This window comes from Mixophyes fleayi, chromosome 4, assembly GCF_038048845.1.
Source record: "Mixophyes fleayi isolate aMixFle1 chromosome 4, aMixFle1.hap1, whole genome shotgun sequence".
Taxonomy (NCBI): domain Eukaryota; kingdom Metazoa; phylum Chordata; class Amphibia; order Anura; family Limnodynastidae; genus Mixophyes; species Mixophyes fleayi.
In genome coordinates, this window is record NC_134405.1 from 287,923,936 (window position 1) to 287,948,883 (window position 24,948).

The 24,948-nt window shown below is 37.5% G+C and overlaps 1 protein-coding gene across 1 annotated transcript in view; it reads right to left on the reverse strand.

The window, feature by feature from the left end:
• Window positions 1-397: 397 nt before the first annotated feature.
• TENM2 (teneurin transmembrane protein 2) overlaps window positions 398-24,948 on the reverse strand; it is a 785,744-nt gene continuing 761,193 nt past the window's right edge. The window contains exons 26-29 of the mRNA XM_075209829.1: window positions 13,090-13,386; window positions 10,209-11,823; window positions 6,376-6,506; window positions 398-2,220 (exon numbers count right to left, since the gene is read on the reverse strand). Of these exons, the coding sequence (XP_075065930.1) occupies window positions 1,459-2,220; window positions 6,376-6,506; window positions 10,209-11,823; window positions 13,090-13,386 (2,805 nt within the window). The 3' untranslated portion in view covers window positions 398-1,458. The remainder of the gene's footprint in view (window positions 2,221-6,375; window positions 6,507-10,208; window positions 11,824-13,089; window positions 13,387-24,948) is intronic.

Sequence of the window (24,948 nt, forward strand, 5' to 3'; positions counted from 1 at the left end):
GCCTCATGAAGACTTTTAAGGGTTTTGACCATTGTTGCAGTGTCCTTGACATGACTATGTGGCTTACTACTTGCCTGTTATGTTACCTGATAAATGGTGTTTCAAGCCTAAGGGGTATTTACTTTACTCCTTACTTCTTATGGGTATATTTACTAAACTGCGGATTTGAAAAAGTGGAGATATTCCTTATAGCAACCAATCAGATTCTGTCATTTTGTAGAAAGTACTAAATAAACGATAACTAGAATCTGATTGGTTGCTATAGGCAACATCTCTACTTTTTCTTACCCGCAGTTTAGTAAATATACCCATAAGAAGTAAGGCTCACAAGAACATTTTATAGACTTGCTTCTAGTTTAAGCTAGTAACGATAGACCATGTACACAAAACAAACATCCACAGTTTTAGAGACTTTATTTATGTATAAACAATTTAAACACTTTGCCATAAATTATCTTTGCCTGTCTCTAATCTTCATTTAGCAGCAAATTAAAATAATATAAAAACTCATTGAACAGTTCATACATGTATATTACAAAAAAAAAAAAAATACCAAAGTTCATAATCATTTTTTTTGTGGTGACTGTAAGGTGATTGTCTCAGTTTATTGTTTTTGACCAAACAAACACATTTCTAGTTTTAATCTGAAACAGTGATTGTGCCATCTGGCCTTCTTATATGGACAGGGTGATCAGAAGAGGTGCCCATCTGCGATAGTGTCACAATGCCCACATCTCTACTGGAACTGATACCAACAAACTACTGATTCTAGACAGACTACACCCTGTAACTGTGTTATACTGTATTGTCCACAATGGATTTCTCAAATACAAACAAGAGGATGAATTTAACTGTAGTGAATGCCTCCATATTGACTCACACATCACACTCTACCCACTTTATGAATAAATTAAGTCAGAGCATTTTGGGATAAGAGTGCAAGGTTGTGTTCTCTTGTCAGAGTCTATCCAGTGCTCTTTGTTTTAGAATTATTTCTACAAATCACTCCAAAGTCTTTTTTTTTTGTTTGTTTCAATGCAGTATGCATTCTTCTTAAATCAAAACATCGGAATACTTATCAAAGAAGCAGTCTTAGTCATTTTCAGCAAAAGAGCTTGTAAAGATGGCCATTTTGAATTGTTTGAAATTTTACTCACATGTCAAAGAAGTGAGGTAATCAGAGGCCATATTTCTTATTTAGCAGAGACCCAGAAGAAGTGGGTAATATCACAGGGGTACTTTGTGTTTAGTTGTGTTGCTTTTTAAGTCAGGTTTTGAGCCCACTTCAATTTGTGGTTTTCAGCAGCATTCAACTCATAAAATGTGAGCTTTCTTGCTACTTAACTGTCTCAAAACAATTCAGCCTAGTGCCCCATTTAGGTCTTCATCTCCTTAGGAGAGGAGATAACAGTTGTTAATACTGATCCATCCAGGAATGGATGACAGCAGATTAATTTGTTACCTCTTTCCCATTTCGTTCTGTCTCAAGAACTGGATGTTACTGCTACTGTCTGCAAGCTCAGAGTACTGCTCCACCGGAAGAACATAGTACCCCTCATATCCTTGAACTCTTCCTGTGCTTAAAAGTTGCTGTTTCTCCCCCTCAGTCCATAAGCGACTGCCTTCTTTGCCATCCCGTGCCTTTTGTTGCTCTTTTGCCCAAGCTGAGCTCAATGCTCGCTGACGCGCTTGATCAAGAACTCTCGCTCTTTCTTCATCCAGAGTGTCGACAGTCAATCCATAGCGGATATTTAAAATAAGGGACGAATGCTGTAATTCTATGTTTGTAAACCTGCGAGTCCTTCCATTTATAAGCAGCGTTGGCTGGGAAATGGTAATATTTAATCCACTGTCGAGTGTTTTGCGACCTGTCGTCAAACCCAAGGTGACTAGATCACTGTCAGAGGAGCCGATTTTCACAAAATAATGCGTGTCCTTTCCTTCTATGTTGTAGTACATTCTTTCCAGGTAGTGCGCACTGTTAAGCACCAGAGCAATTTTCCGACTGTCTTCAGTGGCAATGCTGGACATTCCTGTTGTCACTTTGCCTTCTTTGATTGCAAACATTATTCCTTTTCCAATTATAGGAACTGTAGTTGCAAACCAGTATCCCAGCTTCTCTCTTATGCTTGCATGCAGTCGTTTCACTATCGTCTGACCCTCCAATGCCATAAATGCTTGATTGTGTCTTTCAGTGGTCTGTTGAACACCTGTAATTAGCTGTAAGACAGAAAAATAAATTAGTTGTGGAAAGTTAAAAAGTAGATCAGTGAACCATGGTAACTAGACTGTACAGATTTCTGAAGGTCATGCAATACTGGCTTAATTACATTTTGCCCTTAATTTAGCACAAAAAAATAAATCACATGAAATTAGAAAAGTTGTCCAACTAAACTATTCCAGAAAGGCTTGCATTAGATAGTGAAACAATTGCTATATATATATATATATATATATATATATATATATATATATATATATACATACATATATACACATACACAGACAGAGCACATTTATAAATGCGCTATACATATATTGCGCAACTTCCATTCTGTTCTTGTAGTAATTTCAGAGCTGGCCGTTGCCAAAATAAGGATTTTTAAGAAGAATTAAGTCTTCAATGTAAGTTGCAAAATTGAGTGCAGCAAAATAGAATGGACGAAGCATGTTTATCTGAGCAAATAATGAAATAACAGATAATGCAATATGAGCACAGTGTCATTTGTTGGCCAGCAGCAGAAACTTGTTTATGCACTAAAGCCCTTTTAGAGCTGTCTGCGGTTTATACTACTGGTCATGGGAATATAAGCAATATAAACCTGATGATCCTGGTGTATGCATTCTTCTCACAGCTATTTTCTCCTCTCTGGAAGACAGTGTGTGTATGTGCTGTCTAAAAAACATGACCGAGCACTAAGGGGTCTATTTATTAATATGTAGCGATAAAGCAGATTTTTTTTTAATCGCCTCTTATAGCAGTGATACAAAATCCATATTGCTGTATTTTATCAATAAAGTATCGTCAGAGAAGCTGAGCGATACTCCGCTGCCCAGTAATACTGGCCCGTAGGGCTTAGGTTACCTGACTGAGGATATATGTGCAGTGGGGCTTGGAATTTCATTTTGTTTAAAAAATATTTTAGAAATATTGACCACTCTAAAAGTGGTTTAGTCCAAAAATTAAGTACTTTTTCATTAATTTTATCTGTTAACAAAACAAGTATTGCGGCAGTATCTGTATCGCCACAATGCTTGTTATATAGGCTCCCTATACTTTGTATTTGATACTTACCTCCAGCACAAGTCAGTAAATATAATGTCAGCGGTGACCCCGAAAGCCCTATCGCCAGTGAAAACACCCATTTTGCCAGCTATAGAGCTCTTCGCTCTAGGCTAAATATGTCCCTATGGGGTATATTCACTACACTGCGAGTTTGAAAAAGATGTTGCCTATAGCAACCAATCAGATTCTAGTTATTATTAATTTCTCATATTCTACAAAATAACAGCTAGAATCTTCACTTTTCAAACCAGCAGTTTAGTAAATAAGACTGTAAACCAGAAGTCACTTTTTTAATAGAAACTCTGTAGCCCTATATTCACAGATCTATAATGTCCTTTATAGAGTTGGAAAAATAAATGTGATCTGTGAGGGACTGCAGTTAATACTGTAGGCATAAGCTAGTAAGAGTGGTTACACACTGACATTCAGATGCTACATCTGACACTGTAGGGCAATGCATGCAAACACATGTAAAAATACATCCATTCTATTATGTGTGTCCACACCCATTTATGTTCATAATTACATCTGCATGCATTTACATTGCAGCACAGATTTTTCATTGCTTCTTGTTTCATTCAGTGCATTTAAAGCACATCTCTGCACTCTTTAAAAATCCATTACTCTTTATAGGGACTATGGGCTAGATTTACTAAGCTGCGGGTTTGAAAAAGTGGGGATGTTGCCTATAGCAACCAATCAGATTCTAGCTGTCATTTTGTAGAAGGTACTAAATAAATGAAAGCTAGAATCTGATTGGTTGCCATAGGCAACATCCCCACTTTTTCAAACCCGCAGCTTAGTAAATCTAGTCCTAGAACCTTTGTCCTACTTAGCTATTTGGAAATATGGCCTGTCCAGTTGAGCAGTCCCAGTTTTGGGAGGTATGTCCTGCTTCACATTGCTCTACTCAAGAATGGGGCTAACAGTGCCCACAGCATTACATGTGTGTGTGAAGGCAAGGGGTTGGTAAGCTGCCTAGGGCACTAGCTAAATTTATAGCCACACTCCTTCCATGCTGGTCATGCGCACTCTGGCAGCATGGAGGACCACTCCAGAAATCCTGTGTGGGCTCATTGTGGGACTCTAAACATAGCAGTTTGCGCCGTTCTTTGTGTTTTTTTATTTTTCATTTGGATTACTCTATGGATTAAAATAAAACCTGCCCTGGATTACCCTTTGGATTACACATTTCCTTATGTAGTAAACAGTCTTATTTGGATGTCCCTTTCTTTTACAGAATAAGGACATTTCCCATTGGATTACATATCTTTTCCGGATTAAAAGATCTGACTTGGATTTTCCTTTGTATTATAAATTAATAATATTTCCCTTTGGACTACATTTTTCCAATGGATTAAAATATGCAAGAATTCTCATTTTAAGAAAAAAGCGAATTTATTTTTGAATTTTGGAGAACAATGGTATTAGATTATTTTTTAAAATATGTCTTATATTTCCTTTATTTTTAGACTATATTTGTATACTGTAATGGGTGGGGTCATATGGGCCCATTATCATTCTATTGGTACCACTGATGTAACAATATTGCCCCTCCAGGGGTACCAGTATTGCTCTTTACCCTGGTTCCCAGAGCCAGTGGTGCCAGGAAGCATGGGGCTGGTAGTCTTTGGGGGTTGGCACAAAAAATCAGCGTAAGATTGCAGCTGTACGCTGACCAGCCTGGGTCTGGCTCCCACAATGACAGGGGGGCCTAATCGTCATCCCTCTGCATTAGAGGGTACAAGCCCAGGCTTTCTAGTGGCAGTTAGGGAGATGTGGAGGGGTGTCACTATGGATGATTTGTAACTATTTACTAGTGTGGCTTCTTCCATACATTCCAATAGCGCATTCATTTCAATTTGGTTCCTATACCTTGGAATCCTCATTGAGAAATGAATGGGAAAAGCTCAATACCCTGTGAGTCTGACCGTAATAACAAATGCATGCTAATGTTTCCAGTAGATATCGACAACAGATATGTCACATGTGAGCTGCAATGCCAGCGGGTCGCTGGTTTTAAGCAGATCGGGCTTTAGAATGGTTAAGTTACAATTATTGCCAACATCAAATTAACAACAGTTATTTTCTGCATTTGTAAACTTGGTTAAACCAAAGTCAGTCAAACTTTTATCAATAACGTCCTAATATGCAAATTAATCTGTTTTCCTTAACATGTTCTTGGACAAGTGTAAACTTCTTGGAATGTAAATAAATGCAGAAAAAGACTGCTGAAACATTTATGTGTCATAATCACCTTCTATAATCTAAAGGCAAAGCATTGAATTTGCTACTAGCACTAATGTCCTTTATCACAGAAAAACACACAGCAAATCATAAATATTATATTTATGCCGTTTTTGTTGCTACAGAGCTTGTCACAGAGCTGTATCGCTCATATGCCAGCAAAGGGATGTTTGGCACCAGAATCCGAATTCATTATTGCATCTTGCATGCTTCAGAGCGGTAATAGGCATGCGGTGGCCTGGGGTTTAGGACACAACCAGTTTAGCTCTGATATTTTGTTACTTTGTTAATTAAATGTTTATTGCACATTAATCCATGCAGCTGCTTTTAAGATCCCACAATTGTATTCTATGACCCTTCATTGTCGACTTAGATCTTTTTTTATAATAGGTTCCTACTGCTGCTTTAAATAGCTTGCCGTGCACTGCATGTCCTTCAAATAGAATGGAAGTTAGTGAAGCAAAAAATGGGATATTCCACATAAAACGAACCATTTCTCTGTTTCTGATAAACCAAACACTGGTTTTATTGCATATATAAAACATATATGCAGTGCAGTAGCTGTAAGCTATATTTTATTTCCAGTAATAAAATCCCAAAGGAGTATGTTGTTATACTGTAGATGGAACAGATGGCCAGCTACCTTTAAATTTCCCTGTACCATTGTTAATCAAGAAACAACTCAAGGGTATACGCGCACAGAGCTAATGATACTGCAATTAACATAACTACCTAGGCAGGCAAAATGCACATTGTGTGTGAGATCATTATAATAAAATCCCATCTTGAAGTGATACAAGACATCACACTGATCCATGGGTAAATGGAAGCTCGAGTCTTACCTGTCCGTTTTCACATTCTTGACTCTCGGTCAGTTCATATGGGGGTGGCACAAAGTGTAATTTTGATCGTGGAAAGCCAGGAATGATGTTGCTCAGCTGAAATCCAAACATCACCAGCCAGCTCTGCACATCTATGGAAAATATATAATCAGCACATTACTTATTTTGTACAATTGCAAGATGGTGAGATACTGTTACAGGCATTTCCGTAAAGATTTCACAATTTAGTGTCGTCCGACATGCCTAAATATTGCAGATACATTCCCATCTAATCTAGTGCCCGTGCATAATTTGATAATAATCAAATGGCTTTGTGCTGACTAAAGAGCTTGTTCAACTTGTCCCCTAGGTACATACTTTGGGCAGCATTGTTCCGACCAGGAATTATTCTATACTAATGTTTACCTTTTATGTTTTTTTTCTGGTTAGTCTTTATATACCACTTTATCCCCCATTAAGAAAGAAAAAATGAGGGAGCAGAGGGAGAAACGCGTGGGGTTTGCACATTTGCTCATTGACAGCACATGCAATCATAATGCCTAGGGCAACTGTGTAAAATTAGGAAAGAAAATCATTAAAAGTGCTTGGGATGTAACTGCCTAACACAAGTTTCCTACACTTCCCAACTAATCATTTGTCTAGAGCATTAAGATGGTGGTGGTGCTCTTTATGGTTTTCTTGACATTTATCTAGATATGAAGAAGATATATTCAAGAGCTTGATTTAGTCTGGCACGGCACAGATAGGGTTATTATACTCTATAGGCTGTGGTCAGTCATTAGAGACAGATATTCAGGCCAAGGTGTTGTGATCTGTCTTTGGAGGAGATAACGACTGTGACGTATTGTGAATATGGATTGGATCAGAGCCGACTTTTGCAAATGCTAAGACATGTGCTATATCCATTGTGTGGCTATTGGTACTGCCATTGTCCCTTCTGACTTATCCATATGCTCCCCTATGGAAACCATAATGACATATTAACTGAATATTATAAGAGTAGTGAGTTGTTTTTTTAATTATTTGTAATTTTCATATAGCAAATATAAAACACACAAACATTAAACAAAGCATTGTCTGCTGCATATATAAATTATTCCGAATGCCTAGGTAGGCACAGTAATAGTATATGCTCATTTGGTTTTCATTGTAAGTTAGGCAGCGCCATACCAGGGGTTTCTAGCTATTTAACCTATTAATTTTGCAATATGGGAGGACAACCCCTTTGAAAATATTTTATTATCTGTAATAAACACTCAACGGCAACATGCTGTGTTATATTTCCATTATGGAAACCCGTAATTGCTTGAAAGGGTCTTTGCAGGAAGAACTGTTCCTTTTAGTAAGTGTTATATATTTTTCATAATTACCATTCAAGTAACTTAAGAGATATAAATACCCTACACGGCTCCTTTTAGATTTATATAACAATTATTCATTTATTAGAATATATCTAACAATAGACCTTTTGTTTCCATTTTGCTGTGTTGTTTTACCATCTCCACATGCTATGTGTATTGCCTCACTGAACACTATAGGGATTTGATACCCGAGCTCCACACCCTTACCCTAACTGTCCATTACAGCTATGTTGAAAAGAAAAGTGGGTTTGTGCAGTTTTCCCCATTGCAGACAAGTCATATCCCACATGTTTTGGATACCAAAGTAATTATGATCACATACAAAAAGCTGAAACTGCAAAGACCATGGTGTCTATTAGTCTGTAGTGACATCGCTGGACCTTTCCCTGTGTCCACTAAGCTACACAGAGCAATTCTGCATCTCTATCCTAATACGGCATCAGCTACAAAAAGGGTAGATATAGAGAATGACGGACATAGATTGTAAGCTTGTGAGCAGGGCCTTCTCACCTCTTTGTCTGTTTTACCCAGTTTGTTTATTAGTTTACTATGTTTGTCCCCAATTGTAAAGTGCTACGGAATATGTTGGCGCTATAAAAATAAATGATGATGATGATGATGATGTTTAGTTAAGTCCAAACACTGAAGGTATATTATTTAGGACAGCTGAACATAGCCTTTGGGATTTATCAATGTTAAATATTCTGTTTACTTGTTCTGTAATTTGTAACTGGCCAAATCAGCCTAAACAGCAGAACTCCAACGTCTTAATGCATTTCATGCTATGATGATGATCCGTGACCCCCTTAAGGAGGTAAAATTACAACACAATCTTAAAGTGTAATTCTGAAGGTTGTTTTTTTACATCTACATAAGTATGGTAATCTAACATGACTACTTAGATGTGAAGCAGTCTTCTTAATTAAACTTTATTAAACAAGACAATGGTTGGATTGAGCATTTAAGTATTTGAAATCCATTTGACCCCACTTGTCAGGCCTCCTTGTAAAAATGTTCAGACGCCATATTCGCAGTCACAGACTTTTTTTTTTTTTAAACCTATTTATGGCTTAAAAGATGTAATCATAGAACAAATCCAATGTACTTGTTCTTTTCTGTAATGTCTTATATCACATTTCATAATGGAAGATTAGTGTAACTTTGATGGTACAAATTGTCAGTAAATGGCCATTTATGTTGTAAGAAAAAGAGCCACTAATCAGTTAGCCTTATTCCATTCAGAGAACATACAGATTACACTATTACATAATAGCTGAAGCTTCTCACTGAGAGAACCCTTCTGTTTACTACTAGTACTAAACCTGATATAGATCTGCAGAAAGACATGCTACAGTATGTGTGTCTATCCCTTCCACTCAGCGTTTCACAGCACAATCATGCTAAACTGTAGGTTTGAAAAAGTGGAGATGTTGCCTATAGCAACCAATCAGATTCCAGCTATCATTTATTTAGTACATTCTACAAAATGACAGATAGAATCTGATTGGTTGCTATAGGCAATATCTCCGCTTTTTCAAACCCGCAGTTTAGTAAATCTACCCCAAACATATTTTATTTCTTATTCTAGCTACTAAGAATTGCACGTATATGTAACATTGCAAACGGAAATACTTTTTGTTTATATAGTATCGGACCTAAACATATTTTTCATGTACTAAATTTGCACCATGAAGAACCTGAAAGTTCCTTGGTTGTACTACTTTATAGCAGTTCAATATCTCTAGTTTTTGTAGCAGGCTATAATAGCCCCAAACTTGGATATATTTTGACCACCTGTTTTCCTTAAGTCAATTCTGTTCCGGCACAAACTATTGTGTGACTCTGTTCCCGACTCGTATTTTCATTCACAAGGTTAAGTAACTAAAATACTTAAAATCTCATTATCTATGGATGATGATTTAGAAGGGAAAATATAATCTACTTGGAAAGCAGCTAGCCCCTTTTTTAAGGAGTACAATAAAGTTCTGTAAACAAGTAGATCATATCAGCAATAGCCACACTTTTGCATCAGAGTCAACTTATCCTTACCAGTTAGTTCAAAGTGCAATTAATTATTTGCGTGTGTGCAAGAAGCCCCACACACTAATGGAATTTTGAAGGATTAGTTTTCTTTGCGCTACACGGTAAATATAAATACAATGCTATTGTTCGTTGTCATCAATAATTTAAAACAAGTCTGTTTACAGTGACCTTCAATATACTTAAAACAGAATGTCTGATATACATAGGAGAAAAAAATACACTCAAATATTTTCAGTTTTGATAGAATCTTGAAACTTTAGCTTGTGAATGTTATTAATATATCTTTTGTATAGGGAAACAGTATTACATTTTAATGAATGCTATTTCAAGTTAAATATAATAGATACATTATCAATTTCCCACTTGTCATTATGCTAAGTGTGTTTTCAGTGTAAATAATTGTTTTCTTATTCAAAACTAGTAGCTTACCTGTTACATAATTCTTTAAATCCATTTCAGTGCTCAGAGGATTGTTGTTCTTAAACATGTATAAGTTGAAAGGAGTAGGGTCTCTTCCAATTTTCTTCCACATTGTGTAATCTGGAGATATCCAGCGTCCAGCCAACACATCATAATCTCTCTGGGCAAAATGCACAAGCTTTGTTAAAGGATCATACACTCCTCCGTGAAACCCAATGACAAGCTGGAAGTTTGGATTTGAATCAAAGTAAATTTCACCAAAGGGAGTATACTGTAGCTGTTTAATCATCACCCCATTGATGCTGAAGGCTGCCAATGGTGTCCCTGTATTGTCAGAGGCAATGTAATATTCTTCCCCGCTGCTGCTTTCCATTGCAAAAAGGTGGCCTTGTAAATCATAATACAAAGAACTGATCTCAGAATTAGAGTGATTATAGACGTGAGTTACCCGTGTTGGGTTGTGGAGATCAGCATAAAAGAACTGAAGATGAAGGCCTAAATTTGTTTTGCATGAAGCTCTACGCCCCAATCCATCATAGCGGTATTGTACATTCCATCCAAGGACCTTGTTGTATGCTCTGGTGAGAAGGCCCTTTGAATTGTAGTCAAAAATATCAGCACCTCTTTGACTCAAGAAACCATCATCATCTATTTTGTACTGTACATCTCCCAGGCGTGTTATTCTATCTCTGAGATCATATCGCAGAGGCAGCAGCCGTACACCGTTCCCGGGAGTCAACAGGTACAGGTTCCCATTTAGATCGTAGTTGTAACGCCATGTTTGTCTGTCATTAACAGCAACAGTTAACAGCTGACCGTCTCCATCATATTCATAGGTGTACTTAGTTGTATTGGCATATGGACCAAGTTTCAGCTCTCTTTTTATAACCCGTCCCATACTGTCATACTGTACAGTCATCCAATACATGAGTGATCTAAATATTTCATACTGGACTTCTTTAATGCGCCCATGAGTGTCAAAATGTTTTGTCAGTGTCATCACAGCTGTAGTAATTATCTGATTAACATCGTAGTATATTACGCCAAATTTACCAAAATGTTCAATTTTTCCAGAAATGTCATCATAACGATACAACTCAACAGGAAGTGGGGTTTCACTTATTATAGGTTTAATACTTGCGACTCGAAAACTGTTGTCATGATAAGTGTAATCAAATCTAGCATTGACCATGCCTTCTTCAGAAAACCTGTATATCTGCTTGTCCACCAATGGTCCTATTTTCCGATAACGGATCGTACAAGAAAAGCCACCACTTTGGAGATTGACCATTTTTAAAACTCCCGTAGTTTCATCATAACCAAAGGTGACTGCAGTGCTGTCGTAAATGATTTCAGATAACTTGGAAAGCTTGCCGTACTTATAGAACACTTGCCGACCAGTTCCAAGAAATGATTTTTTTAGAATCCGGCCATCTTCACTGAAATCAAAAATGATTGATGCATTGCTTTCTGGGGGATTATATATGTTCCTGATGTAACCGATAGATGTATGGGTTGACATACTATGTCGAGCAACACTCGGCATGGTTACAGAGTAGAGGCGGTCTGATGAATCATATTCAAAGATGTATTGCCTTTGACTTTGAAGAAGGAGCACCATGGACTGCAAGCAAAATAAAAATTTGTTATATTACATTATTTAACAGTAAACACTCTAAAATTCCAAAATATGTGTATATAAATAAAATCAGTAATCAAATGGAAAAAACGCTCTCTGTACTGAAAAACAATTTAGAGAGATACATCCTACATAAGGAAATAACATTTTGAACTGTAAATTGTGATGGTAAAGATTGCTCATTTTATTACTTGAATGCACAATACTTGGTACATAAAATTTTATGACAGTTATTTCCACAAAATGTAGTTCAGCTGAATTTTATATTTTTGAAAAACAATCACACTTGTAGTCTTAAAAAGTTCCAACATGGTTTACTGCAAGTACATATATAAAGAAGTTATGATTATACCACATGTCTTCTACTTGAACAAGGGTTTTTAACATTTTCAATGCCCTGACTCAAAGTATAACTCTGCAGGACCCCTGATTTTATTTTCAATTATTTATTTAATTTTTTTAAGATAACTTTATTGATCTAGACAATTTAAGCATTACTTGCTAGGGTTCTCTATTGTTAGTTATAACATTATTTCTGTGTAAAGACCATCTGTACAATGCGTGGCATTTGACATCTGCCTTATCCTGTGCATTTTAACTAAATTCAGGGTTGCAGGAATATACTATGTTAATATCATAGCGTTTGCTCTTCTGTACATGATAAGAAAATGAATTAAGTCAACTTGTCGTGTATAAAAATACTAACAATGTGATATCTCCCTTTATTTTGATTAATTACCTCCTTCATGATATACAGGACAGTCACTTGGTTTGATCTAACCAGCTTTTGCTATCCTTATACTCTATATGCTATGTGTACATTATCACTGATATAAATGTCCCTCGTGTACTATATATGACTTTGACCATTTTGTTATTTTAGGATTTTAAGCAGGCATGGCTGCACACTACAGATTGCTTTATTTCCATGTTTGTAATGGCCATGACCTTTCCTATGTACATTAATCTTTTCTTATTCCCAAAGTATGTGAATAATGTTTGCGTGGGTTTTCATTGGGTGCTCCGGTTTCCTCCCACACTCCAAACACATACTTATTGGTTAATAGGCTTCTTACAAAATTAACCTTAGTTTGTGAGAGTCCCTGTGAGATAGAGAATATAGATTGTAAGCTTCACTGCGGCAGGGTGTGATATGAATAATTAAATATTTTCTTTAAAACTCTGCGTTTGTTATGCTGTGCTATATAAATAACTGCTAATAATAATAGCTGTTCCTCGAACTCTATTTACCTTTTCAAGATATGTATAACTCCATGTCTTTCCATCTGCAAACGAGCGAGAAATTATTCTCCCCTGTTTATCCATCTCTGATCGTTCACTCATGGCCCCGCGCTGAAATCCAGACAAACGGCCATTGAAGAAATAAGACACATTGACAGGAGCAAGTCCACTGCTTGGGAGCCAGAGTAGGGGTCGCCCTTGTTGATCATAGACAATCCTCAAGGTAAATTTCCGATGATCATCGTATATTTTTTCAGTGTGAGAATTCCTATCAAAATCTATGGACAATAAGTTCCTGCCATGGACCTACAGAAAGGAAAAAGGGTAAATGTTTTTATAAAGAACATTATTAATTGGTGATTCTTGTAAATTTGTGTAGGGTGAAAGAATAAAGTTAGTTTATAAAGTTTTTGGAATATATTGTACACAGTGTTTTCTAAGGAATAAAAAGTATAGGTCCAGGATTCCTTTAGTCCATTCTTTGCTTTCATAATACTGAGTGAGCTTTATAATGATATTAGTAGATTGAGGAAAGAAGGGTAGAATGTCATTGGACCAATCAAAATGATCTTGAACCAATCAAAATTTGCTGACAAGATTTAGTTATCATGTACAGCGTTCACATCATTGACATAGTAAATTATACTGACTGGCAACTAAACCATGTATCAAAACATATAGTATAAAAAAACAATGTACATAAAAAATTGACACTATTGGTAGGGTACAACAGAATTGTTAAAAGAAGTACTTAACGTTTTGATATAAAAATGTAATACTTCATGTCTGTGCGGCCACACAGAGTATTTAGCGATATTCTCCAATCAAAATATCAAAAGATAATCTGCTCTTCTTTTCAATCTCATACATTTTGTGTTCATATTACTGCTAAATACTACTTTCCCATAGAAAATGTAGCTTCAATTTTAGAGTTAGACTTGTCCTTCCATAACACATTTAAATATAGCTTCCTATTACAGTTTCACAAAAGAATGCATACACATTATTAAAGAAAAAAGAGCTCATGAGAGGTTGTGCTTACTTAATTGAGCAGTTTCATTTTGATATGTAAAGGAAGTAATGCTGCAGAGCATAATTACCATGTCATATTAATTATATGGGAAACCAAAACAATAAAAAAGACTAACTCCTACTTTCACTTAGAACATTAATAGCCACATAATGGCTAAACAAAATTCTCTGCTTCCATTTTCCTGCACATAACATTATTTGTTAATTCCAAATAAATTGTTTCATTAAAATGAACACCTATCTACAGGGGTGACTCTAGGATTTCGAGGGCCTAACAAAAATGTCCCTGCCCCCCACTACTAATATGGTTACTTACAACAAAACCAAGGAATTTTGTAATTGTGTATTATCACAAAGAAAGGTAACAAACTACAAAACCATCTTTTTTTGACTTTTTTTTTTAAAAAAAATTATATTGGAATAATATAGGCGTAAGTGTTAAAAGCCTACAACTAACTAATTATTATGAAGACAGAAAAGTACTAAGGAAGTTAATGCAATTTGTCATTTGTTGGTGAGGTGAGAATGGGATAAAAACAATGAAGACTCAATCAGGACTGTGGACAATTGGTTGGAAACAATACAAGCCCTCCTCTCACTGAGTCCCTGAGCTCACCATCACTATACCTGTGCGCCTCATTCACTTTCATCAGTTTGAAGTGAGTGAAGCAGTAGGGCTGCCGTGGAGTATTTTAAGGACATAGAATTAATGTAAATATAATTTCTTTCCTCTTCAAGCCTCCATGACAGGCGTTACAAGGGAAGCTACCCAAACAATAATAGTAGGGAGGGCAACAAACACCAAATCAGCCTTGTATGCTGAATAATCAATTCCATGTAGTAGCAGTGTGAATAACATGTCTCACAAACTGCATCAGCTCCTGACCTTACGTCCAGTAGATAATGTCAGGTTAAGTTGTGAATATGTGATCATCTATCCGCTTGCAGAGATCCAGTGTTGAGGCCTGAGCCCTACGTGTTAACATTGATCTTGTTGAGGGAGCTCTCTGGATTTTTACCTCATTATATCCTTTTCTCTTATATCCCAGTGTAGTGACTTCTCTCATCCACTACTAGATGGTCTGCTAGGATGGAGTATACACCTTCTAGGGTCCTGTCAGGATCATAAATTCTTCCACAATCCCTCTGTTCTGGAGAAGTACATAGAGGTTGCTCTGAATAACTCCAATGTGTGTAGCTGTATTTCTTTATCATCAGCTGGTTGTTAACAAAAGGCAATATGATTTCTTCATTAATGTGACAAGTGGACACCACTCTAGGTAAGAAAGCTGGATTAGTCCTTAGTACCACCTTATATGTATAGACATTCAGGAAGGGGTTTTCACCACAATGCATGTAGTTCTCTAATTCTAGTGGTAGAAGTAATTGCCATCTTCAATACCAGCCAACTTAAGGAAACCTCTTGCAAAGGCTCAAATGAATCAGACAACAGAACAAAATTGAGATCCTTGGTGCCACAATGGACCAGGGGCGGATCTAGAAAACTACTGTACCCGGGGCGATTTAGGGGGGGCGATTTAGGCCCCACCCCTTTCTAACAGTTTAGGCTACCGATGGCTGCACAGTATGTGCAGGTCCGTCCAGCAGTGACAGGCAGGGACAGTGTGCTGCCCGGCTGCTCTGATTGTGTTTTAAACACAATCAGAGCAGCCGGGCAGAAATATGGATAATGAGGTCTTCTTGGGTTAACTTACTATATAGCAAGACACTGAGTGCAGATACCTGTACGTTGAGAGTAGAGAGGGTGAAACCTTTGCAAAGGCATTCCAGAGGAAAATCAAGAAAATATTAAATAGTAGCTAGAGCTGGAGCCACCTTAGGCTCACACAACATGATGAACTTTTCCAAATTTTATAATACACCACTGAATCATTTTTTCTTGCCTGTAGAAATGTGTCAATCGCCTTCTCTGAAACACCTTTATTTCTCACTATTGACCGCTCACTCTCCATGCCAACAAAAATAGCCCTTCTAGATTTGGATGAAGAATTGGGCCTTAGTGTAGGCGATCTGGCTGAATATGTAAAGGCTATGGTTGCTCTGAAGCCTCTCCCAAGCTAGTGCAAACCATAGCATTGTGGCGAGAATGTAAAGATTGCTATGACATTTGATTTTTCTCTTTTGATCTTTTTCTGGACACAAGCAATGAGAGGAAATAGAGGAAAGACAGCCCGCAGCCGAAAGGTACATGTGGTTTTTCAAAGCAAATTGTTGGATGTTTGTGGCAAGAGAAAATTCTGGGCATTTTATTGTTCTGATTAGATTATATCTACTTGAAGGAGGCTGAACTTTCTTGCTAGCAGCTGGAACATTTCCTGATACAAAGTCCACTCATGACTACCTGACTGTCTGCCACATGAATTGCTGAGAGTGACTTCAGGATTTTCTGTGTTCATGACATGACTATGCTACTTCTGACATTATGGTCTTGCTCCTGTTGCCTCCTTTGCAATTTATAAAGGCATCTTCACTTTTGCTGTCTGAGAACCCCTTGAGATACTTTCCCTTTAGAAAGGATGAAAGCACTGAACTGCATCCAGACTGCCCATATTACCAGAACATTTGTGTATTATTTGTTTTTGTTACGTGACCATGCACCCTGTGCTACATTTCACAAGAGATGAGGCCCCCAGCTTGTGGTACTGAAGTCTGTTGTGAGTATTGTCCAATCTGGTTCTTAAAGAAACACTCCTAGTTCTCTTAAGTTTGGACTCTGCCACTAATTTAGAGACTCTCTGGATGAAGTGATCCAGATAAATTTATTTGTGATCCCAATGAGTATGTCTAACTGTAGATTTTGAATGTGCCATCTTGGCAAGGGAATTATTTTTGTAATAGTGGAGGAAATCAGTGCTAGAAAGTAAAGGCTCCATCGTATTGTAATCTGATGTTAACTTGTAATTGACAAACCAAGGACTGGATCTTGTTGCATCGCTGTTTTGGTAGAGATACTTTGTTTTGTATAGTGTCTATTTGGACCCCCAGAAACTTCATGGCGATGTCACTAGATGACTCTTTGCCTTATTTGTGATCCAGTCATGTTCCTGCAGGAAGACCATTACTTCAACTATCCTGGAACGGATAATGTGCTTTAATGATGTTGTCCAGATAGGGACAGAGCAATCCTCTGCTTCCATAATTCTGCCACCAGCATAATTATTACCTTGGTGGGAGACCTCAGGAATGATGCCAGACCAAAGGAAGTCTGTGAACTGGAAATATTCCAGGACACAGAGCCTGAGAAATCTTTATTGAATAACTACAACAAGGATAAGGAAGTAGGTATTCTGAAGATTAAAGGATGCAAGAAAATATCCTTTGCTGATAGCAGTTTGAATTGAATTTACAATGTCCACACAGAAATGTCTTGCATACACAAAGTGATTGCGTACCCTTAAAGCTAGAAGAGTACAGAATGCCCCTGAAGATTTTTTGACCATAATTTTTTTGGAATAAAAGCCTGTGTCCTCTAGGCTGGAGGAAAAAGAGTGATCACTTGAGCTTCCTGTAATATTTGCAGGCTGATGTGTATAGCTTCCAACTCTGCTAGAATTTAACTGGTTATCAAACAAATAAGATTTCCTAGGAACGTGATGAAATTATATTTTGCATCCTTTCCTGGAAATTTCCACAACCCATTGATCTTGAAAAGAATGTATCCACCCTTCTGCCGTCTGTTTTCTGTTTTCTTGCCGCCCACAGATCTTAGTGGGGACTGAGCCAGGCAATAGTTATTGCAAAGTGTTGTGACCTCATTTCCTTTTTTTTTAAGCCTGAATGCCCAAAAGGGTTGTTTGGCTGCAGTGGTACCACTTTGTCTGGTGTATTGTCTCCCTGGCTAGTATAGGAAAAAGTCAATTTGTCCTACTAGGATTGTCAAAGTGGGACTGAACTTCAATGCAGTTGACACTTCATCCATCCCCATGGATTTATATACGTGCCTTAGCAAAATCTCCATGTTATCCAAATCAAATAGTCTGGGTTCTTCATTAATGTCACTATGAAGTCCAGAAACCAAGCATCCCTAACTTACGGGTTTATCCAGGGCAGATGTTCTTTGGCTGTTCTGAGTTGGACTTAGGCTCTGTCCTGCACCTGGCAAATGTCTGGCCGCTCCTCTGCTCTGTTTTCCCACTGAAATGGTCAGAGGTGCTTCCAGGGAACAAAGAACACTAATATTAACCATTCCCGTTGGTAGTCATTTTTCCAACTATCAACATAAGTACAACACCCACTTACCATAAGACACCCAGATACTGTGACTGGCAAGCTTCATAGAAATTATGACTGTACAAAAATGCCATCTCTATAATTTACATCGCTTAAGAGCAAGACACTGACATTTCTAAGTGGCAATCCATGGACCCGTCGCAAACTCTAGGATTAGAGTTAGGTATTTTACATAATATAGGACATGGGTAATAACATTGCTGCTTTAAATTAAAAAATCTCACTGTTGGCCTCTTAAGTTACGTCAATTACACAGGCGGCATTTTGTACAGTAATTTCTATGCAGCTTGCCGGTCATAGTGTCTGGGTATCTTATAGTAAGTCGGTGTTGTAGAGACGTCAGATTTATTATAATCGTGATTTTTTTGGAGGCATTTATAATGTCCTTGTTTATATTGTCGTAAAAGCGTACCCAACCCAACGATGCCAAGGTCTTACTCTGTCTGGTCTTCCATGTTGGCATCCTTTAAACCCAGATGTTGTGCATGCATATGCACAATGCACATTATCCGTGCATGATTACATTACAAAGTTCCTTTTATTTGTACCACGTGCTTGCTACTAAAGGTAGTAGCAAGCCTAACAACGCAATAGATAAACTTGGTTCTGTTACAGCAGAATTAATTTTAGGTTATGTTAAATTAACAAACTAAAACAAAGCTAAGCAACAAATGAGGATCACATGTAGCCTTCGACCTTCTGAGCAGAAGTAACTTCACAGTGAGGTCAGCATTGGACTAAGGCTGAATTGTGCTAAGAAAAACTCTATGACCATCTAGTTATGGATTAAGCTGCTATTTGGGATGTGTGATGTGTGATGATGCTGCACTGTTCTTTAGTTATGAGCTGTGGGAGGAGGGCTTATGCATTCCTCCAAATATAACCACTCTCACCTGGGACTTCACGTTCTACTCCCGTTTTTTTAACCTCTTTTGATTCAATTGGGAAATAAGTATAAAAACTATTATGTGGTGAAATAGGTTATACTGAAAAATTTGCTTTGTAATAGCTTTAATATTCTATACATCACCTCTGCAAGTGTAAACCTAAATGTCCTGAAATATACAATGCTGCTCACTCCTGATTGGGTGACTGTTGTTTAATGTGAAATTCTCCACAAAGAGGACAGTCAATGGGCATCTAAATGAATACTTGTACCAATTTTGTTACAGTCAATGTGCAGTTTACAACATACTTGCCAACTCTCCCGGAATGTCCGGGAGACCCCCGAAATTCGGGTCAGTCTCACGGACTCCCGGGAGAGCTGGCAAATCTCCTGCATCCCGCACCTGGCATCCCACAATGACGCCCTTCACGGTGAATCGCGCCATTTTGGCTCTGCGACAAAATTACATTTCCATCCCGCCCTCCAGACATGCCCCTCTCCTGGAAAAAGCAAGGGGAAAGTAGGTAAGTATGGTTTACAATCTACAGTAACATAAAAGAAAAGGAGGACTCTGGTACAAGGCAGTATGGCATTCACCATACCTTTCCTAACACGTAAAAAGAAACTTAAATTTACTGACATTGATGATGGATGGAACAGGTCAACCTGATGCCCCATGAAAAACTGATTTTAAGTTCTATCTTTATAAAGGTAAGCAGCTTTGTGAGTATAGCCAACTGCTATGACTGTGATATTACAATTTATGCCTTTGTATTTCTTCTACAAAAAAAACCCACATATTTCTGCATTTTAAGCATTGCCTCTTAGCTCTAAGAAAGTGTCATTAATTGGCAGTAAAACAGCCAATTACATAGGAAATTTATTAGACTCTTCTGGGTTACCACATGTCTCACATCTTCCTGTGATACTTTGCAAGACAGAAAATTTATATTTGCTTTTACGGTGTAGAAAAATGGCACTCTGGTAGTTTTTTTTTAGCTTTCCTTTATCTTTAAATCACTGTTTACTCCGGAAAAAAAACAGAATTCAGTGGATGGCCTAAAATGTCCAGTGAGGTTGTCATGGAAACCATAGAAGTCAAACTAGGAGAAATATATCAAGAGCTAATTCATCTTCAGGATTCATAAAAGCAAAACGAGAACAGGGGGAAAAGTGTCATTGTAATTTGAATCCACAGCAGCCCAATGCACTTTGAAGTAAGCTTTTGCTTTAAGTCGTTACACTCCCCAGCAAAACATTTCCAAACCACTCTTTCAAAAATAGTCTGAGTAGCACAAGCATAAACAATGGAGATGTCGTAGAACAAATTAACTATATCATCGTATGGAGCATAAATATACAGAAATAATTCAGGATCCTGAAAAATAATATGCAAGCTGACTCTATGTAAATGAACTCTAGACTTTCTACTTCATTTCAAATTACATTTTCAGTCCACTCATCCTTATATAATCTCATAGTGATTTTCATTTAAAAGAGCTAAACAGAGATGTGATTACTTTAACAGGAACTAACACCAGACAATTAAATTTTGAGGTGTTGATAGATAAAGCAATGTTTTCATTTGCATAAACATGATGCCAGGAAATTTAACCTGTAGCAAGGTTTCACTTGGAGGACTTGTGCATTTAACTTTGGTTAATTACCACAAGTACCTCTATTAACTTTTTAATAATCAGTGTCAAGATATTGCTGTAGGTTGGCTTCTTCCTAAAAAAAAACCCTAAAATAAAATAACAAAACTAAGAAAAACTCTGAAAATGCTGAGCTTGCTTCTCAGGAGATTAATTATTGCAAATAATCAACTGCTAAGTCCAAAATCAATTATGCTTTGCTAAAATCCCATTGTTAATGATTGGATTGCCAGATGTGGTCTATTTCTTATCTTTCAAGAAACACTGCCTGCATGTAAAACAATATCAATTCTATCCCTTCTCAAAGTCAGGTGGTAAGAACTGGCTGCCAATGGATGGCGTCTAATGAAAGCCAGGAATTGATTCCATATGACGCTCTCATGTACATGCAAGGTTAAATGGCTAAATAATCCTATGGCAGATTATAGGGATATTTTCATCTAAGCTTAATGAGTATCCAACAACAACAACACCATTTAAAAGGCTAATACTCAACAACACAGAAATAACTATAAGTCAATGAACACATGCTAGGTTGTCTTACATCATAAATAATATTGATAAATGAACTAGATGTAAAGGAAGAAACCATATATATATTATTAATGAGCAACACTAATAAGACCTATTCTTTTTAAACCACTGTAATAATATATTTTTACGGTTCTTTCTCTGTAGTATATTATTATTCTCCCTACTGAATCTTCTTCCTACTTATTCTAACCTTAGAAAATAAAGAAGAAGAAAAACACGAGTGTTTTGTGGAGCAACCAGCCAATTAAATACTGAAGACAGTGGAAGCACAGTTCAGTAGGCTAGGAATATAAAAGAATGTATTCAAATGTCCAAACACTGCTTAAGAAATGAACAGCATAATAATGGTTCTCTAAGGTTGGTGCAGCTCTGGATATTTTAGATATTTAAGAAAACAGGCTCTTTGGCAGTTTCAATAATTTGCTTTAGACTGAATGAGCCCATTTTATTTCAATTGGACCTTCTCCATTATTGTGTCAGGGGGAGGGGGCACTCACCCTCTGCCTTACCCATCTGCACCCGTGGTCACGGGCAGAGAAGCTCCATTGCTTCTATAGTTGAAGTATAAGAGCAATACATATGATTCTGAGATATGGATAAGAGGTTTGAAACTAATGCAGCATTTGATTGGATTGGCTGCTGCTCCTGACCATTAAGGTGGCAGATTAAACATCTTTAGTCTGGAAAGGTTTAAGTTACTGGCCCAATTTGGCTGCTGCAAGAAGACTTTACTAATCTTTGTGAAAATAGCTGGTGCAGAGAGGTAACATTAAGAGTCATGGAAGAAAGTAGGGATCCGGAGCTGAAGTACTAACGGGGAGCGCAAATGAAGAAGAAAGGGATGTGGAAGAAGTGGACAACCGTTTTGCCTAATATGCACTGATGGTAATTCCATGCGTTTTTACTACTGCTGCTATCGCTAGTACCGTGCATGCAATATTGGTTACAAACAAACCCATTTCTTTCTGATGTCACTATAACCAATGCATTGTGTTTTTCTGCAAGCATCTTGCCAGACCCATATGTGTTTACTGACCATATGCTAGTAAAAATGCATGTCAAATGCATTTGCATTAAAAACCACAAGTGCAATGCCAGATGGTACCTAGCATTACAAACTCTTGTTACTAATGGTCCTTTTGCTGTCTAATTAGTTTTGAGGCATGTCATTTTCTATGCAGAATAGAATATAGATAAGTTCTAAAGCTCCACATTTAATAAATATATATAAAAGGGTTGCTTAGATTTTAGTATTCTCCACCAGCAATGGGATAATCATAATCTATATAAGCTATAGCTCCGACTATAAAGTATAAGATATGTAATTTGACCTGTACCATGACAGTATTGACAGGAAGTAGAACACCCATGTATCTAGGTTTTCCCATGACACAACTCCTTTGTCCAGGAGAAAATGTACAGAATTGATGTTCCTATAGTTCAAATAGCAAATGTACCCAGGTCGCCTCGAAATTAAAAAAAAATGACTATTGTCATTTAAAATGGAAATCCACGGGGAGGAGAGGAGGGAAGGGGCTATGAATCTTACCTGCATGAAGCTGCTCCTCTCTGCTCTGTCTTCGCCCCTCCGCTCACTGACAGTGACAGGCCGTGATGATGTCATCATCACGGCCTGACAGTGTCTGTGAGTGGAGGGGAGAAGACAGAGCAGAGAGGAGCAGCTTTATGCAGGTAAGTTAAAGAAAGACATGGGGAGCTGAGGGGAGGGAAGCGCAGCGCCAATTTTGACAGGGGGCACCGATTTTTAAAGGGGGGGGCGCCGATTTTTAAGGGGGGGGGCGATTTTCAAAGGGGGGGGCACCGATGTTCACACTGTGCCTAGGGCGCCAAGGACCCTAGCAACGGCGCTGAATGTACCTAAATTGTAGACTCTTACACTAGGTACAAAATTCTCTGATGCCAAATTCCCTTCTTAATTTCCTATTGCAGCCACATGGGATGAATGACTTAACTGAATGATTCCCCCTATATGTCCTAAAGTGTCTCTGCATGGATTTTCCTATTATAATTGTGACCTTCTGTGAAGTCGAACAACAATTGTATAGCTTTGTATCTTTTCAAAATCTGTACATAGAGAGCAGTCTGCAGTGGCAGCTCTGCATGCAATGACTGCATGCACTAAAGCAGCTCTGTATGCAATAACTGCATGCACTAAAGCAGCTCTGTATGCAATAACTGCATGCACTAAAGCAGCTCTGTATGCAATAACTGCATGCACTAAAGCAGCTCTGTGTGCAATAACTGCATGCATTAAAGCAGCTCTGTATGCAATAACTGCATGCATTAAAGCAGCTCTGTATGCAATAACTGCATGCATTAAAGCAGCTCTGTATGCAATATTTGCATGCATTAAAGCAGCTTTGTATGCAATAACTGCATGCATTAAAGCAGCTCTGTATGCAATAACTGCATGCATTAAAGCAGCTCTGTATGCAATATTTGCATGCAATAAAGCAGCTTTGTATGCAATGACTGAATGCATTAAAGCAGCTCTGTATGCAATGACTGCATGCTTTAAAGCAGCTCTGTATGCAATGACTGCATGCATTAAAACAGCGCTGTATGCAATAACTGCATGCATTAAAGCAGCACTAATCAGTTCCCAAGCTGCTTGCACCCTTATCTGATATGGCTGGAATACTGCCTGCACCGAGATCACAGGTGGAGAATGGTTAACCCAAAACATTGGTGGGAGGCGTTGAGACAAAGAATCCTAAGGCTGAACCACCATAATAAAAGGGAAGGGGGTCCTGTTGGGTGTGAGAAAATGATTATTCATATTGTGGAGTTGTATTAATTTATAAGGTATTATATTAATTTGGTAAGATGGTCGAGATTGATTTATTTAATGGAGATTACTACTAATGTGGGTCTTTACATTAATGTACAGCTTACATTATGCCTCATATAATTTACTAGTTTGAAAATGTCACTAGTTTGAATATAAGTCACTAATTTGAATATAAGTCAATAGGCTGAATGCAGTCATGCCTTTTAGGACAAGTTTCAAATTCTAATGCTGATGACAAATTGATGCTTCTCCTTTTCTATCACTCCTTAAAAGATGTGTTGAAATCAGCAACATTCAATCATAATTTGATTCGCTGTATAAGCTGCTGATTCATTATATGAGGGATGTAGATTTTAATTATGTCTTTTCCTATGGTACATACAAGTTCTGCAAACACTGTGATATAATGACTTATGTCCTCTAATTTTGTTATTACAGTTATGAAATGTGGGTGATGAGAACTTCCTCTGAAAGTCATTGGTGTATATCCATAATTAGTTTAAATTCAGCAGTTAAATGTCTGTAAAACATCTTTTGCTAATACCTGTGTAAAACAAATTTATAGCGCGTAAAAGAAAACAGCAACACAAACATACTTTTCTCATTTTAGTCATTGTCCCTCAGGGAAAAAAATGTGCAAAGCCGATTAAAAAAACATAAACAGTTGTCATAAATATTAGACCACCTCTCCTAGTCAC